The 14,095-nt window shown below is 31.1% G+C and overlaps 2 protein-coding genes across 3 annotated transcripts; one reads left to right on the plus strand and one right to left on the minus strand.

Moving 5' to 3' along the window:
- The first annotated feature begins 1,302 nt into the window (after positions 1-1,302).
- LOC121793396 lies at positions 1,303-5,785 on the plus strand. 2 transcript variants are annotated; one of them, XM_042191396.1, is made up of 9 exons: positions 1,303-1,734; positions 2,244-2,311; positions 3,076-3,223; positions 3,311-3,391; positions 3,550-3,636; positions 3,913-3,998; positions 4,157-4,277; positions 4,456-4,562; positions 5,301-5,785. In XM_042191396.1, exons 1-8 carry the CDS (start codon positions 1,525-1,527, stop codon positions 4,528-4,530), a joined length of 876 nt encoding a protein of 291 aa, XP_042047330.1. In that variant the 5' UTR covers positions 1,303-1,524; the 3' UTR covers positions 4,531-4,562; positions 5,301-5,785. The 2 variants fall into 2 exon arrangements, with proteins under 2 accessions (XP_042047330.1, XP_042047331.1); XM_042191397.1 differs by having other exon boundaries at positions 5,314-5,785.
- A 4,008-nt stretch (positions 5,786-9,793) lies between these two features.
- LOC121793759 (transcription factor KUA1-like) lies at positions 9,794-11,669 on the minus strand. The gene is made up of 3 exons (XM_042191792.1): positions 11,129-11,669; positions 10,212-10,408; positions 9,794-10,136 (listed from the first exon to the last, which is right to left on the minus strand). Exons 1-3 carry the CDS (start codon positions 11,460-11,462, stop codon positions 9,885-9,887), a joined length of 783 nt encoding a protein of 260 aa, XP_042047726.1. The 5' UTR covers positions 11,463-11,669; the 3' UTR covers positions 9,794-9,884.
- Positions 11,670-14,095: the final 2,426 nt, after the last annotated feature.

A 14,095-nucleotide genomic window follows, 5' to 3' on the forward strand; every position in this document is an offset into this window, starting at 1 on the left:
GTGAAGTCAAAATCCCCCTATCAAACTGGGATACAAACAAAACAAAACTATCACAATATTTATTAAGTTAAATGGTGGGTAGAAAACTCTAAAAGTCCATCATTGAATTGATAGAAACATTAGTATTTCTCTCAAGAAAGGAACTATAATTCTAAACATTGTATTTCTGCTGGAAGATTCTCATTGCTGAACCCTAGCTATTATTTTTTAAATTATAGTAAATTTTTTGTCGACTATTGGGTAATTTAGCTTCGAAATGGAACTATCAATGGAACTCGTAAATTGTTTGGCACCATCACTTCCATTTAATTTGATTATAATATCTTAAAAACTATTGTTGACATTATTAAGTTTATAAATTAAATAAAAAATCAAAAGTCCAATTTATTATTTTATTACTTTATTTAAAACTATATAGAAAAGGAACTAATCAAACTCTAACTTTCAAGTAACTTATAGAAGTAACCGCATCAATAATAAATTTTAGTACTATAACATAAGAATCAAAATAAATGTATAATATAAAAATATTTAAAAATGGCTCCATTTTGTCTCGTGTTTTAAATACAATTTTCTAAGATTACATCTTTTTTATGGATAGACAGACAATTTTTAAAAGTTGTATCAATGGATTAGTGTGAGATAATAATCACTCTACCAATAAATCAAAACAAACACAAAATAACATCTTTTAATCATTTTGATGATGTGGCACTAAGCAATGGAGCTGGTATTGTCTATTCCTACTTGTGGGATTGAAAATGAGTTATGATGAATCAATGATAAATAGAAAATGAATAAAAGCAAGTTTGTATCAATTCCATATATAGTTGGTGCAAGCTTGCAAGCATTACAATTTTGAATTGTATTTTTATATGCTATTAATGTTATTAAATGTGGTATTATAGCTTTCATCATTTGATTAACTATCATTACAGTCTTAAATATATCATAGCTTTTAAAACAATACTTATTGTGAAATGCGATTTTACTAAAATCTTATTATAAAACAGAAAATCTTAATATGAATAACTATCACTTAATCATAAAATTTGTTAATTTTATTTAGAACATAAAATCACTCTTATTTATAAAATATGCATTTTTTTACTAAGACGCGCGTATTCTTCTTGATTGGGCTTATAGAGTATTAGATTTGGGCCTTATTGTTCAGCCCAAAAGCCCATTATCCTAGTGTTGGATATGATAGCCACGTAACGTACACCTGCATCAGTCACCAAAAGATAGACTTTCCCTCTAAATTTGATCAAATTAATGCAATTGTGGTTATCAATAATTTAAAGCATCACTAATTCCCAATGCAAATTGATACTAAACGAAAAAGTACTAAAGATTTTACGAGGAGATTAATCAAATTCTATTCAAGTTACATTAGAATATTATGTAAATTAAATTATCTTCTTATTTCAAATTTTCACCAGGAAATAATTCACACAACAGAAAAAGCCCAACTCAATTGAATACTGAAATGAGGTAAAAAAGATTGCTAAAAATAGAGGGAAAATGGCAAATGGATTGGGCGTCATCAAATTTGCACTTCCTTTTGCTGCTCTGCCTCCACTTTCAAGGAGTTTTGCTGCATACAGAGCGCCTCGCAGGGCCGTTTTAGGCGCCGGATTCTCGTTTTTGTCGCAGTTTATCAGCATGGCTGCTCCCAATTTTGGCGCCAAATCTTTCATAGCTTCCGCCAGGGTAAATGGTGCCGTTGAAAAGGTATAGACTTTCTCTCTCTCTCTCTCTCTCTCTCTCTCTCTCTCTCTCTCTGTGTGTGTGTGTGTGTGTTTTGATTAGTTGCTTGAATTGTTGTATACAATTATTTTTTATTTATGGATGATTGGAATGCGTAGCAATTTTTTTTGGTAATTGACTAATTGTCATTTGCATACATTCCCCATATTCACTGATAATTGATCGATAGCTCTTCTGCCGGCCTGTTTTTGCTCGTCTCTTTTCCTAATTTTTTTAGTTTGACGCATACTACAAACTCGTGCATTTGATTTTTGACAAATTGCCCCTGCCTTAGCCGCCGGAGATTCGCCGGAAGTTCTATTCTGGAGGACCGGTGGCGATTCTGACCTTAAAAACAATTTATGATACTAAGCAATTATTCTAGATTTAATCGTTTCCTTTAAAGTAAGAGATTTTATAAATAATTGTTACTAACTTGTGTGTGTGTGCGCCTTTTGAAATTATTGATTAATGGCTTTGTTTCAATTTTAAAGGTATTGGAGAATATGGAATGGCCTGAGCAGTTTCCCTTTAAGGAAGAGGACTTCCAACGCTTTGATGAGTAAGTCTATTAAGAAGATAGAACTTTTATGCTTGATTCGATAATGGAGTCTTCTTAAAGATAGGAAAATTAGGAAAGCTAAGGTCAACTAATGAGTTTGAAGAGATGAACCCCAATTTTGCTCTCATCAGTCCATAAGCAGCTGTCTTTGGTAGGAGCTACAGTTTGATGTTTACAAAATGTTTCGTTCATCCTTTCATTTCCCCCTTTGGACGAGGCTGCTCATTCCAATTAGTATTCGTACGATCTTAAGAGCATATTTTTGTCTGATATGCCAGCTAAAATGAGAAATATGAAAAAGTAGAGATGATGAGGTAGGCTTACTCTACCTTACTGATTAGATAGGTTATTACATTCAAGAGAGCGAAATTTGTTGAGTTGCACCAAAAATTGCCATCGCCATTGTGATAACGTATTACTCAAGAGTTTTGACTTGAGATGGCTGAGTGCAGGCAATCGTGAATGGTATGGCAAACAGTAGCGAATGGAAAATGCTTCCGTTGTATTGTCAGATTCTCAATGGTTTTAATGAAGTAAAACTATAGGGAGTTTTTCTGTTATCATGCCGTGTGACCCTCAAGTGAGAAAGCGAGATAGTGGGAGAGGAGAGAATAGTAGTGGCTGTGGTATGAGGATTTCCCTCATAGAGCCGAACAATCTAGCTGATTTATATGTCAATTCTTGAAAATTGGGATTTTTTAAATCAATAGTTATTACACATTCAGCTTCATCCACTGACAAAGGTTGTCTGGACAACACTACAGGTCACCAGATACATTGTTCTATGAATCTCCGCGTTTCGTGACTCATATTGATGATCCAGCAATTGCTGCCCTGACCAAATATTACTCAGAGGTCTTGCCACCGAGTAATACTCCCGGAGTTGCTATACTTGACATGTGTAGCAGCTGGGTGAGTTACATGTTTACATTTATCTTGCTCTTGCCTAATTAATTCGTTACGTTGACAATAATAACATGATTCTTATGGTTTGTCTAGGTCAGTCATTATCCTAAGGGATATAAGCAGCCAAGGATAGTTGGAATGGGCTTAAATGAAGAAGAGCTAAAGCAAAATCCAGTAAGATCGTAATTACTTTTTTCTGTTGATCATTTTATAACAGTTCCGATGTCATATGTTGAGATATTAGTTTTGATAGCTTCTAATATTTGTCCATGGAAATGGTGCTGCATTTCATGAACCGACTGATCCATGTGTTCTAATTGATGTATTTGTAGGTTTTGACGGAGTATATCGTGCAAGACTTAAACGTTGATCCTAAACTCCCATTTGAAGATAACACCTTCGACGTTATTACAAATGTGGTATGCAAATCTATTTCAAGATCTGTCTTGTCCATACCCAAGTTCGAGACTTGTATTCTGTATGAATTCAGTGGGAAGAGATATAACTGTTTTCCTTCGTCTCTTGCATTGGAAAATTGCATCAATATAGACATTCATTGAAAATCTAGAAGAGGCTAAGCATTTGCTTTTGCATCAACCCCTCTCACTATTTGTTTAAGAATTGAGATTACATACAAAATTTGACCTCATTATGCCTGTTATAAATCCTGTTTGAACAGATTAACTATGTCTCAGGTTAGTGTGGACTACCTATCGAAGCCTATTGAAATTTTCAAGGAGATGGCACGGATCCTCAAACCAGGTGGACTTGCTATAATGAGGTGATAATTACTCAGTTTTATGCAACTAAAATTTGTTATTAGCAATGCACCCTCAGAAATCTTGTGTGGTTTTGATGTTTTGGTATCTGCAATGGTTTTAGAATCGATTTCTTTTTTTTTACTGAAAGTCCACTGATTTTGTGAGTTATGCGTGCAAGCTTCTCCAATCGCTGCTTCTTTACGAAGGCAGTCTCAATCTGGACATCGACAGGAGATACAGATCATGTAATAATAGTCGGAGCCTATTTCCATTATGCTGGAGGGTTTGAGCCTCCTAAGGTAATTGGAATCTAGACTCTGCCTTGACAATTTCATACAGTTGCAATAAAGATTCTTCTTGCAAGTCATCATTGAACTTCATACTGCTTGTTTATATATTTCTTAAACTAGATCATGGTATAAGAACCTTGACATTCATGTTGCTAGTGGTGATCAAGTTTTCTCTGTTTTCTTTTAGGCTGTAGATATATCTCCAAACCCGGGTCGCACCGACCCAATGTATGTTGTGTACTCGAAAAAGTTAGCAGGCTGAGTCCGGATCACAGTCCAGCCTCGCAGTTACTGGTGAGCTCTCGATTCAATAATTTGGTGCTGTGAGTTTCACTTTCGAAAATTCACGAGTTAATGCGTAGCAATTTGTTCTGAAATCTGAATGTTGTATGGGAGATTATCATGCATGAACGTCATTTTTTGGTAATTACCTAAATGATAGTATATGGGCTAAATGAACTTTTAATGTTGGGAGCAAGTTTAGTGATTCAACCATGAGCTTGTGAAGATAGTTCGAGCCACCACTAAGAGAAAAAATTGTGCCTTATTTCGTGAAAAATGCAGTGATAGCTATCGATTCATAGTTGTATAAATAATCAAACACATAAAGAGGCCTATTGGGAAGCAGAAATGAAAGAATTAGTTGGTGATGTTTGTGCTTTGTCTGCGAATATTTCTAAGTTATATGCGTCGATGCACCTTGGGACAAACATAACACAAATATATATGTTGATAAATCAATAACTATTACAAACTTGGTCTGTGTTTATCCTTATATCCAAATTGAAATTTGATGGCCTATCAACACATGACACTTTTCTTCATTTGGATGGGTAGACCACACAAGTTTGAATATTATGACAACTTTCATTAACTCAATTGGACATAGAACATCGGTTGGGTGTTTTTTGTAGTACTTTTTAATTTTTTTAATTCGGAATTGTTTGGTTAAAGAAATACCTATAATACATACACATATCAAAAGCGCACTTTAATATGTAAATCCAACAAGAGTCATAAACTAGTTTTTAGTTTTGAGAATTAGACGGGCGAGGTGCATCGGTCAAGGGCGATGCCGATGAAGACGAGGGGCCACCGGAGCCACCGGATGCACTCGCTGTCGGGCTTGGAGGCGAGCCATATGCCGGCGGAGATGATCGGGATGGAGCACATCAAGGCGATGAAGTTCACCAAAGCTGTTATGTTGTTGCTCATAGCCATTGTTGAGATTGATTATGAGAGAGAGGTAAGAGAGTGGAAAATAAAGGAAAGGTTTTGGAGGTTACTCAAACATTAAATAGTAAAGTGAACATTCCTAAAAATTAATACATAAATAGAAAATTAAAAGAGACGAAAAAAATAAGGATAGTTAAAATAGTGTCAGTGAAAAGTGAAGCCCATCATTTATTATTAGTGTTTGATTGTGTAGGATCATAAATTGTGATGTGGGGGTGGAGTTTTGAGATGGTGTAACTATCAATAAGATTTATATTCTTCACTTGTTTAAAGTGTGACAATCTTGAGTCTTGACATCAAAGTTAATTACTAGTACTATTAAGAATTCTTTGGTGGCCATTTTCCTAACTACTTTTCCTTCCCAATATTGATATATATGTGCGAAAGTCAAAAGGGAGGGAACAAGCTAAAACTAAAGGCAACAAAAAGAGTATTCTCTGGCTCTAGTTTTGTGCTTGATTAAATAATGATTATGTCATCATTAAGAGTATTTTACGGCTGAAGTTTAGGAGACATACCTGATTATTAATTAATTAATGGAGCCTTATTTTGATGGTTTATATATTCTATTCATAAATACTAATGTTTTAATTTCTCAACATAGGTCACTTTTAAATAAGGTAAAACTTAAGGAAGCATTTTTCACAGCTTCTCTCAAGCAAACACAAAAGAACAAACAATTGTAGTAATTTATAAATTCAAATCACATAACTGAATTCAAAAGATTTAATATTGCGAAGCCGATTGTCAATCTTGATTCTTGACCCATAAGGCTGATTTGGGCTTGATTGTAAAAAAGAAATGGAGAATGAAATATTTAAAATAGGTTTGAGTTTTGTGGGCTTTATTTATCACTTCAATAATTTATTTTAATCAACATTTGAAAATTTAAAGCCTTTTTAATGCGTTCCTGATTGATGTCATGGCTAAGGCCAGCCCATTTACCAAATATGTCATGGCTATGTATGTCCATATTGGGCCTTGGCCAGGATGGCCCGGAAAGGCCCATTTGACAACTCAATTAAGTGGTGGTAAAAAAATATTTTTTTATTTCAATATATTTGCAGCAAATTAAATAATTTTATACGGCAATGTATTAAGTTAGTAATAAGAAAATGATTTTTTACATGTTTAATTAGAAGAAAAGAAAAACTTGTATTTAATGTTTAGTGGTTTTCTTTTTAATAGTACATCATCTTTCACTTTCGAACATAAATGGTACATGATCTTTATTTTATATCATTTTTGGTACCTATAAATCACATTTTTTGTACCTGATACAATTTTCACCCAAAAATACCCTTTAAACAAATTCATTTTTCCATTTGTGTCATAAAGGATATTTTGGGCATTGACAAAACTAGTACCAAAAGTGATATTATAATATCTTCTCTCATTCTCCTCACTCTTTATACTATTATTATTAATCAATATTAATATTATTATTCTGATGTTATAAATTAATAATTAATTTATTTTTTAATATCATTTAAAGATACTTAATCATAATTATAGTTGTAATTATATTTAATTATTATAATAATATTATTTTTATAATAGTAAAAACTAGTAGTAATTAATAAATAATTATTATTTTATATTAAGTTAATAACTAATCAATATAGTCTTAATCAAATTTAAAATTGTGAATTGTATTCGTAATGATAAAGAGTGGAATATTTTTAGTTAGGTGTTGCAACCCTAACATGAGTATAAATAATTTAATTAAAATATTTAATTGATTTAATTACTTTAAATAATTAATTTAATTATGTGTTTTGTTATTGATTTATACTATGAATGCAATTAAATGTATGTATAAAACACTAAAAAGAAAGAAGAAAAAAAGAGAAAAGAAAAAAGAGGAAACATAAACTAAGGAGAAAAAAGAAAGAAGAAAGGAAGATAAAATACTAAAAAGAAAGAAGAAAATGAAGAAAAAAGAAATAAGAAAGGAAGAAAAAAAAATCACATATTTGGTTCTATTTCATTGAAATTTCAAAAAATATCCTCCATAAGAAAAAAATCACATGCTTGTTACCTAGGGTTATTTTTGTCATGGGGTACCAAAAACGATATAAAATAAAAATCAGCTACCATTTATGTGCGAAAGTGAAAGATCAGGTACTATTTATATAATTCACTATTTTTTAAGCACAAACATATCTTTAACACAACAAATGATCCAAATCTATATATATACATGGTTGAAAACCGGCCATAGAAAAACCAACACATATTTTATGTAGGAAAATTTGAGAAATGATTTATTGAGAGAGAAGCTTGATAGTGCCAAATCATGAGAGAGGGGGGCTTGGCTTGATAGTGGCTTTTCTATTAAATTTAATTTATATAAGTAGGATATTAAGTATTTGAAGGATAAAATGAAATAAAAGACGACAATTTGTATAGAACATGAGAGAAAAGAAATATTTGTTTCTTGTTCCAAATTAATTTGCCCTAGGACTATTTTGTCTTTCTCTTTGCCTTTTTTCTCTCCAAAAACAGTGTCGATTCACACACACCACATATATACCATATATGTCATCGACAAATTTGTCCAATCATTTCTTCACCAAATTCATTCATTTTATCTTATCTATATTTGCATTTCATTTTAGCCTTTAATTTGGCCGGAAATTAAAGATTTTTTTTTAAAAAAATGTAAATTAAGTATTTGTCCGATGGGGCACTTTATTTAGATTTTTTTAACAAAATAACTAACTAACTAACGGCTATCAAGAAGATATATTATCCATTAAATATTAGTACAAAACTAGTGTCTAGTTATTTATTTATATAATTAGCTTAGCATAGATTTATTAAAATCATTATTTTCTAATATGGGAGAATTCTCATTGTCATCGTACAATCAAACGAATTTCTCATTACAAGAAATATTTCGTGTGTATTGATTAAAAGACAAAAACTATATAAATGTATGTAATATAATATACAAGTGTCCCTATATTCAAAAAGCTGTCCTTTAAATATGGACAGTTTCGTTATAAATTAGATTGTCTTATTTTCTGAGAACTTTACATAACAATCAAGATTTTTGGAATCTCCAAGGAAAGGACCACTCCAAACTCAATTATATCTCTATCTACATATATATATATATATAGTGATTTTTAATAAATAATGTATTTTAATGTATATATGGTTATTTTTAATAAAAAAATAGAGTATATATTTTTATATATTTTTAAATTTTAATCTTATAAATAACAAAACGTAACTCAATTAGCAACATGTTTATCTCTCTTAGGAGGAGGTTGCACGACTTCACGTTATTTAAAGTAGTGTGTGTATTATTTTGAAAAGACAACAAAAAATCAAACAAAATAAAGAATATTGGTTGTAGGAAAAACAAATCAAATTTAAACATATATTCAAAATTACATGAATTTGTATTTATAGTATTTTATTTCTTTGTTCTACCCAAGCCACTCAAACCTAATTAATTTGGAACTAAAATTTAGTCGAATTCGTTAATTTGGAATCATATTCATAATTCCATTATTATTAATTCATGGACCCAATCCATTCAAAAATGAATGTGTAAATAATTATTAGGTCCAAGTAAAACAAACTCTCTTCTAGCAATTTCTGTGGTCCTATCTTAGAACTATTTGCCTATTCGAATGGTCCAAATCACATTTCAAGGCTGCCATAGCTCATATCCAATGCTCTTAAATTATACATTGGAATCCCTAACTTCACATCTTCGCTAATGTATCGAATTTGATAATAATTTTGTTTATGTTCGTGATTATATATATGTGATTCTTTTCTAACAGTGTAATATTATCACAAAATACGTAGTAAATTGTTAACTATGTTAGCCCTTTTTTCAATCGTGAAAATGACATTAGTTTATGTGCCAAATTTGAGTGATATTTTCAATTAATATGTGATGAATTTATACTCAATATTTCAAGATATTTTCCTATTTTGACCTAAGATCATATTCCCATCATCTAAATTTTCATGAAAACTTATCAATATTATACGTACTTTTGTTTTTCTAAAAATTTATTTGACAATTTTTTCACACGACCGTACACACGAACAATTATTAATACAAACAATATTACATAAACTCCAAATTACTTAACTAGTGTGAGTCCAACACGTAGAGATTTACATTCGAAACCTGCCAAAATAGTTAGATTTAGGACAAGATTTTGTTGGTGGTCCATTAATGTTTACGAGTTATGTCGTAGTAATTATTCAAAGTCATGTCTGTAACTAATTTAACATTATTAATAAGAACTTACATTCAATTTCAATATATATATATATATATATATAATTAAGATTAAATTGATTCATATAAAACTCCCAGTATTACAATTGAATAGAAACGATCATCAATTAAGTAACACTAATTAGGACCGAGGAAGAAGAAGACGGCGAAGAAGAAGAATCGTGGGCTTTCCGCAACCCACTTTTGGGAGCGGAAAGCGTGAGTTCCAACTCAGGCGAGTCGCACGGCCAACTCGCATCCGTCATTGGGAAATTATCCCGATCACGACCCTCCTCGGCGTCCTCGCCTAGTGAATTGAGGTCTAGGTCAAACTCGAAATCATGTTTGGAGCGTGCTGAATCCCCTTTTGAATCATCAACCTTTAAAAAAAACAATTGACTTTAATTTTTTTAAAGAAAAATGGTTAGATTTGAAATATCGAATAAAAGAAGTACCATGTCGAAGAGACTGGAGCGTCGTTTCTTCTTATTGAGGGAAGCTTGTCGGAGAAAATATTTCTGAGCGTGACTAGCAACTTGTGTTGGAGTTCGGGTCGTGACGAAGTTTCTAGAAATTCCCCTCCAATCGCCTTTGCCTAGGTTCTCAAGCCCCATTAGGAATGAGCGATGCTCCTCTTCACTCCAAGGCACTCCTAATTAATAAAAATATTTACCCACCATTAAATTATTAGTACTATTAATTACTACAACTATATGTTAAAATGTATGTGGTGGAGATTCTATATTTGGACCTAATTAATTCCATTGAGTATTTTATTTAACAATAAAAGTTATCTTTAATATATATTCATAAACAAATCATACTACTAAATTAATAAATTTAATTAATATTCAAATATTTTTACATACTTACCCTTTCTCACTAATTCTGAATATAGATTATGATTATTAATTCTTCTCTTGTTCTTCCCATCCAAAATACTATTTAGAAGCATATACCAAACTATTTTATCGTTCTATTTTAATAATTTATCAAATTTAAAATCTAAAGTCACAAAATTGAAATCTAAAAAAATAACCAATTACTTTTAAATTTTCATTTATATTTTGTTTTCAGAAGTGTATGAGCAGCCAATGTGTATGCTTAACGTCAATTTCCACTAAGTATTTAATTAATTTTATATTTGGAAGTGTATGGAAAACTAAAGAAGTATCACAACAATTAGGAGGGAGAGAGAAGGCATAGAAAAAAAAATCAAGCATAGGTTACCACAAAAAAACAAGACATGACAAACATTCATTCCAATATATATGAGGATTGCTATGTTCCCTAATTAATTATATCTACAAAACTGCAAAAAATAAGTTAACCTAACTATTCCAAGTAAATAGGAGTGCAAATATATATGTACCTTTCTTCCTCTCCGGTGGAGGGCCATCGGAGAGGTAGCCGAGGGAAGCCTTATTGACCGGGCCAAGCCTCGAGGAGGAGGAAGAGGTTGGAGACGAAGACGACAAGCACTCCAAGCTGAAACTCTTCTTGATGGCGGTCGGGATTGAGGATGATGAAGAAGATGATGAAGGCGAATTCGAAGAGATTTCGAGTTGAACCCCAAAAAGCCTCACCACACCACCAATATTATTGTGGCCTTTTGATGAGTTGCAAGTTCTTGAATTGTGCCCTATGTTCCCACAATGTGAGCATTTCCTCCCCATTTTTTTCTCACTACACTTAATTCTTTGCATGCATCCACACCCTAAAGAGAGAGGGAGAGGGAGAGAGAGATATGAGGCTATTGTTGATTGAGAAGCACACTTGCTTGTTTCATGATATAGTATGTGATATGATGTGAGAGGATAAGTTGGGGTTTGTCAAAATGGTATGCACATCAATTTTATAAGATTGGAGCAATATTTATTTATGCTTGATATTTATTCCAACTTGACTCTTGTTCAAGATAGAAATATATGTGCATATATATAAGTAGTTGTAGATGATTGGATCAAGATTTGTTTTACGGTTGATATTTTACCAACTTGACTCTCTTGCTCAAGATAGAAATATACTTATATATAGATATATAGGGGCGGACCCATGTACAATGGGGGTGGGGCTAAAGCCCTTAATAAAATTAATTTTTAACCTTTTTTCTTTTGTAAATTTTTAAAATTTATCTAAATTTAATGCTAATTATCATGTAAAAGCCCCTATAAATAATCTAAAACACCAAAAAATATACTTTACAACAAATTTTAAAAATCACAGCTCTTATCGTGATTTATTTCTGCGTCCGCCCTTGTTAAGATATACATATGTGGGTGTATTCGTATATACCTTTTCGTTTGTATTTGAACGGGTTGCTATTCCATTTTTATTATTATTTTATGTCATAAGAATCTGCTATTTTTATTTTTAGATAACAGAGTAAACTTATACATATATGCAATAATCGCAACTAATGTTGATTAACGCATGTTAAATCCATGTTTCTCTTTAAATACTTAGACTAGCATTCAGTGGCAGACGCAGAAAAAATATTGATACAAACTCTGCTAATTTTTATTATTAACTTTTAGACTTTTGCAGTCTTTCTTATATATATCCCAAAAAATGTGTCACTCTTAGTTTTTTTAGACTTTAATGAAGACACAAATTTTATTTTAAATACTATTACACCTTCTGACGCACATCAAATAAAGATAATCTGATTAATTTATAAAATAGTGTTTTCAACCCAAGATGCTGACAATTGACAAAGACTTAAGAAATAATGGTGTGCATTATCTGGGGAAGGTTGATCTATAATTTATTTGTTTGAAATAGAAGGCCAATAATCTTGATAAAAAAATTCTCTTTTCAGAATATTGAAGATCAAAACATTGAATTTCGGACCAAAATTACTACTACATTTCAAATTCTTAGTTCCATATATACAGCGTTGACGAAGTAAAAGAAAATAGAAATAGTAATATTCTTTTTCTTGAGAATATATACTTAATTTCTTGCTTGTTAATTCAACCCAAGACTTAGGAAGTCAAAAAATTGAATTAATTTTGGAAATTGAGAACAGGGAAACCCCACAACTTATCTATATCTCAATCAAAGTAAATTTTAAACCATATCTTGTCCCTTCTTTTCGCCTAATCTTAGATGGGCTTACTTTGTCATAATTCGTGAAGATATTAATAATAATCAAAATTATTTATTTAATACATTTTTTAGACTCATAAACATACACAATCCCTCTACGTAACTTGAACCCTAGTTTATTAATCGAAAAAAAAATTTGTATTACTAACTAAGTTGTACTCGTGATTTAAATTATTTAATAAATAGGAGTTTTGAATTTTAGGAGGGTTAAGATATAATTTTATTCATTAGAGCATACTTATTACATGAAGGGGGAAATCAACTAAACCCTAGTGAGATTTAATCTCAAAACTAACGACTTAGAAGAGGAGTGACTCAATATGTATTTAAGTTTATTTTTTTCTATTTTTACGTGAGACAACTCACATGTGAATATCTCAACACACTTTTTTACATGTTATGTGAGTCCTTTGTACTCCTTATTTGTCAATATTTGAACAAGATTCTCATATTATGTCACATTTGACGGCACATTAGGCTCGAACATGAGGTCTTTCTTTATTTGATCTACTAATTATGTAATTTATTCTTTCCTTTTTCTAACATAAGCCAACCTTACTTAACTTGCACCTAAGGAAATTATCACCTCTCTATAGACCACTAAATGATGTCTGATTATTGCTTCTTAAATTATCATATGGTTAGATTTTTGTTCTTTCCTCCCTCTCTTTTTGTTTTATGATTTATTGTTTTTGTTCAAATAATTAAAGTTAACATGGGGCTAGATAAGTGGGATTGCTATATCTTTATTGTCCCATCAATATGTGTCATTTCTCGTATACTATTTGCTACTTGGCAATATTATAAAATTAACATTTAGTACTCAAACGCCACTCATATAGTGCTAACCTATTAACTGATCAAAAAATCTAGAATAAGCATAACCTTTCACAGTTCACACAACTTGAATTAAGTGTAATAGAAGAAGAAATATAATTCTTTTCATCCACTACTAAAAATAGTCTTAGTATAATTAAGATTGACATATATTTTAATATTATATCAATAAAATAGAAGATATATATAAAAAATAATTAAAGTATTGTTAAAGAAGAATGACGTTCATCTTATTAAAAAAACGTTATCAAAATAGAAGAACCGATTTTTATAAACGGATGAAATAATTTACGAACATTAGAGATTTGTGCTATAATTAATCACCATATACCTAATTTAAGTATGGCTTTAATTTACTTTTTGAGTGGTGCTACCTTTGTAAATGATTAAC

Source organism: Salvia splendens, chromosome 3 (assembly GCF_004379255.2).
Source record: "Salvia splendens isolate huo1 chromosome 3, SspV2, whole genome shotgun sequence".
NCBI classification, from domain to species: domain Eukaryota; kingdom Viridiplantae; phylum Streptophyta; class Magnoliopsida; order Lamiales; family Lamiaceae; genus Salvia; species Salvia splendens.

Excerpts from the sequence above, each read along its gene's own strand:
- LOC121793396 (XM_042191396.1), top strand. The coding sequence starts at position 1,525 with ATGGCAAATGGATTGGGCGTCATCAAATTTGCACTTCCTTTTGCTGCT. Across the intron at positions 1,735-2,243 it reads TAAATGGTGCCGTTGAAAAG|GTATTGGAGAATATGGAATG; the intron begins GTATAGACTTTC and ends TCAATTTTAAAG. Across the intron at positions 2,312-3,075 it reads GACTTCCAACGCTTTGATGA|GTCACCAGATACATTGTTCT; the intron begins GTAAGTCTATTA and ends ACAACACTACAG.
- LOC121793759 (XM_042191792.1), bottom strand. The coding sequence starts at position 11,462 with ATGCAAAGAATTAAGTGTAGTGAGAAAAAAATGGGGAGGAAATGCTCA. Across the intron at positions 10,409-11,128 it reads TCCACCGGAGAGGAAGAAAG|GAGTGCCTTGGAGTGAAGAG; the intron begins GTACATATATAT and ends TTTATTAATTAG. Across the intron at positions 10,137-10,211 it reads GCTCCAGTCTCTTCGACATG|GTTGATGATTCAAAAGGGGA; the intron begins GTACTTCTTTTA and ends TTTTTTTTAAAG.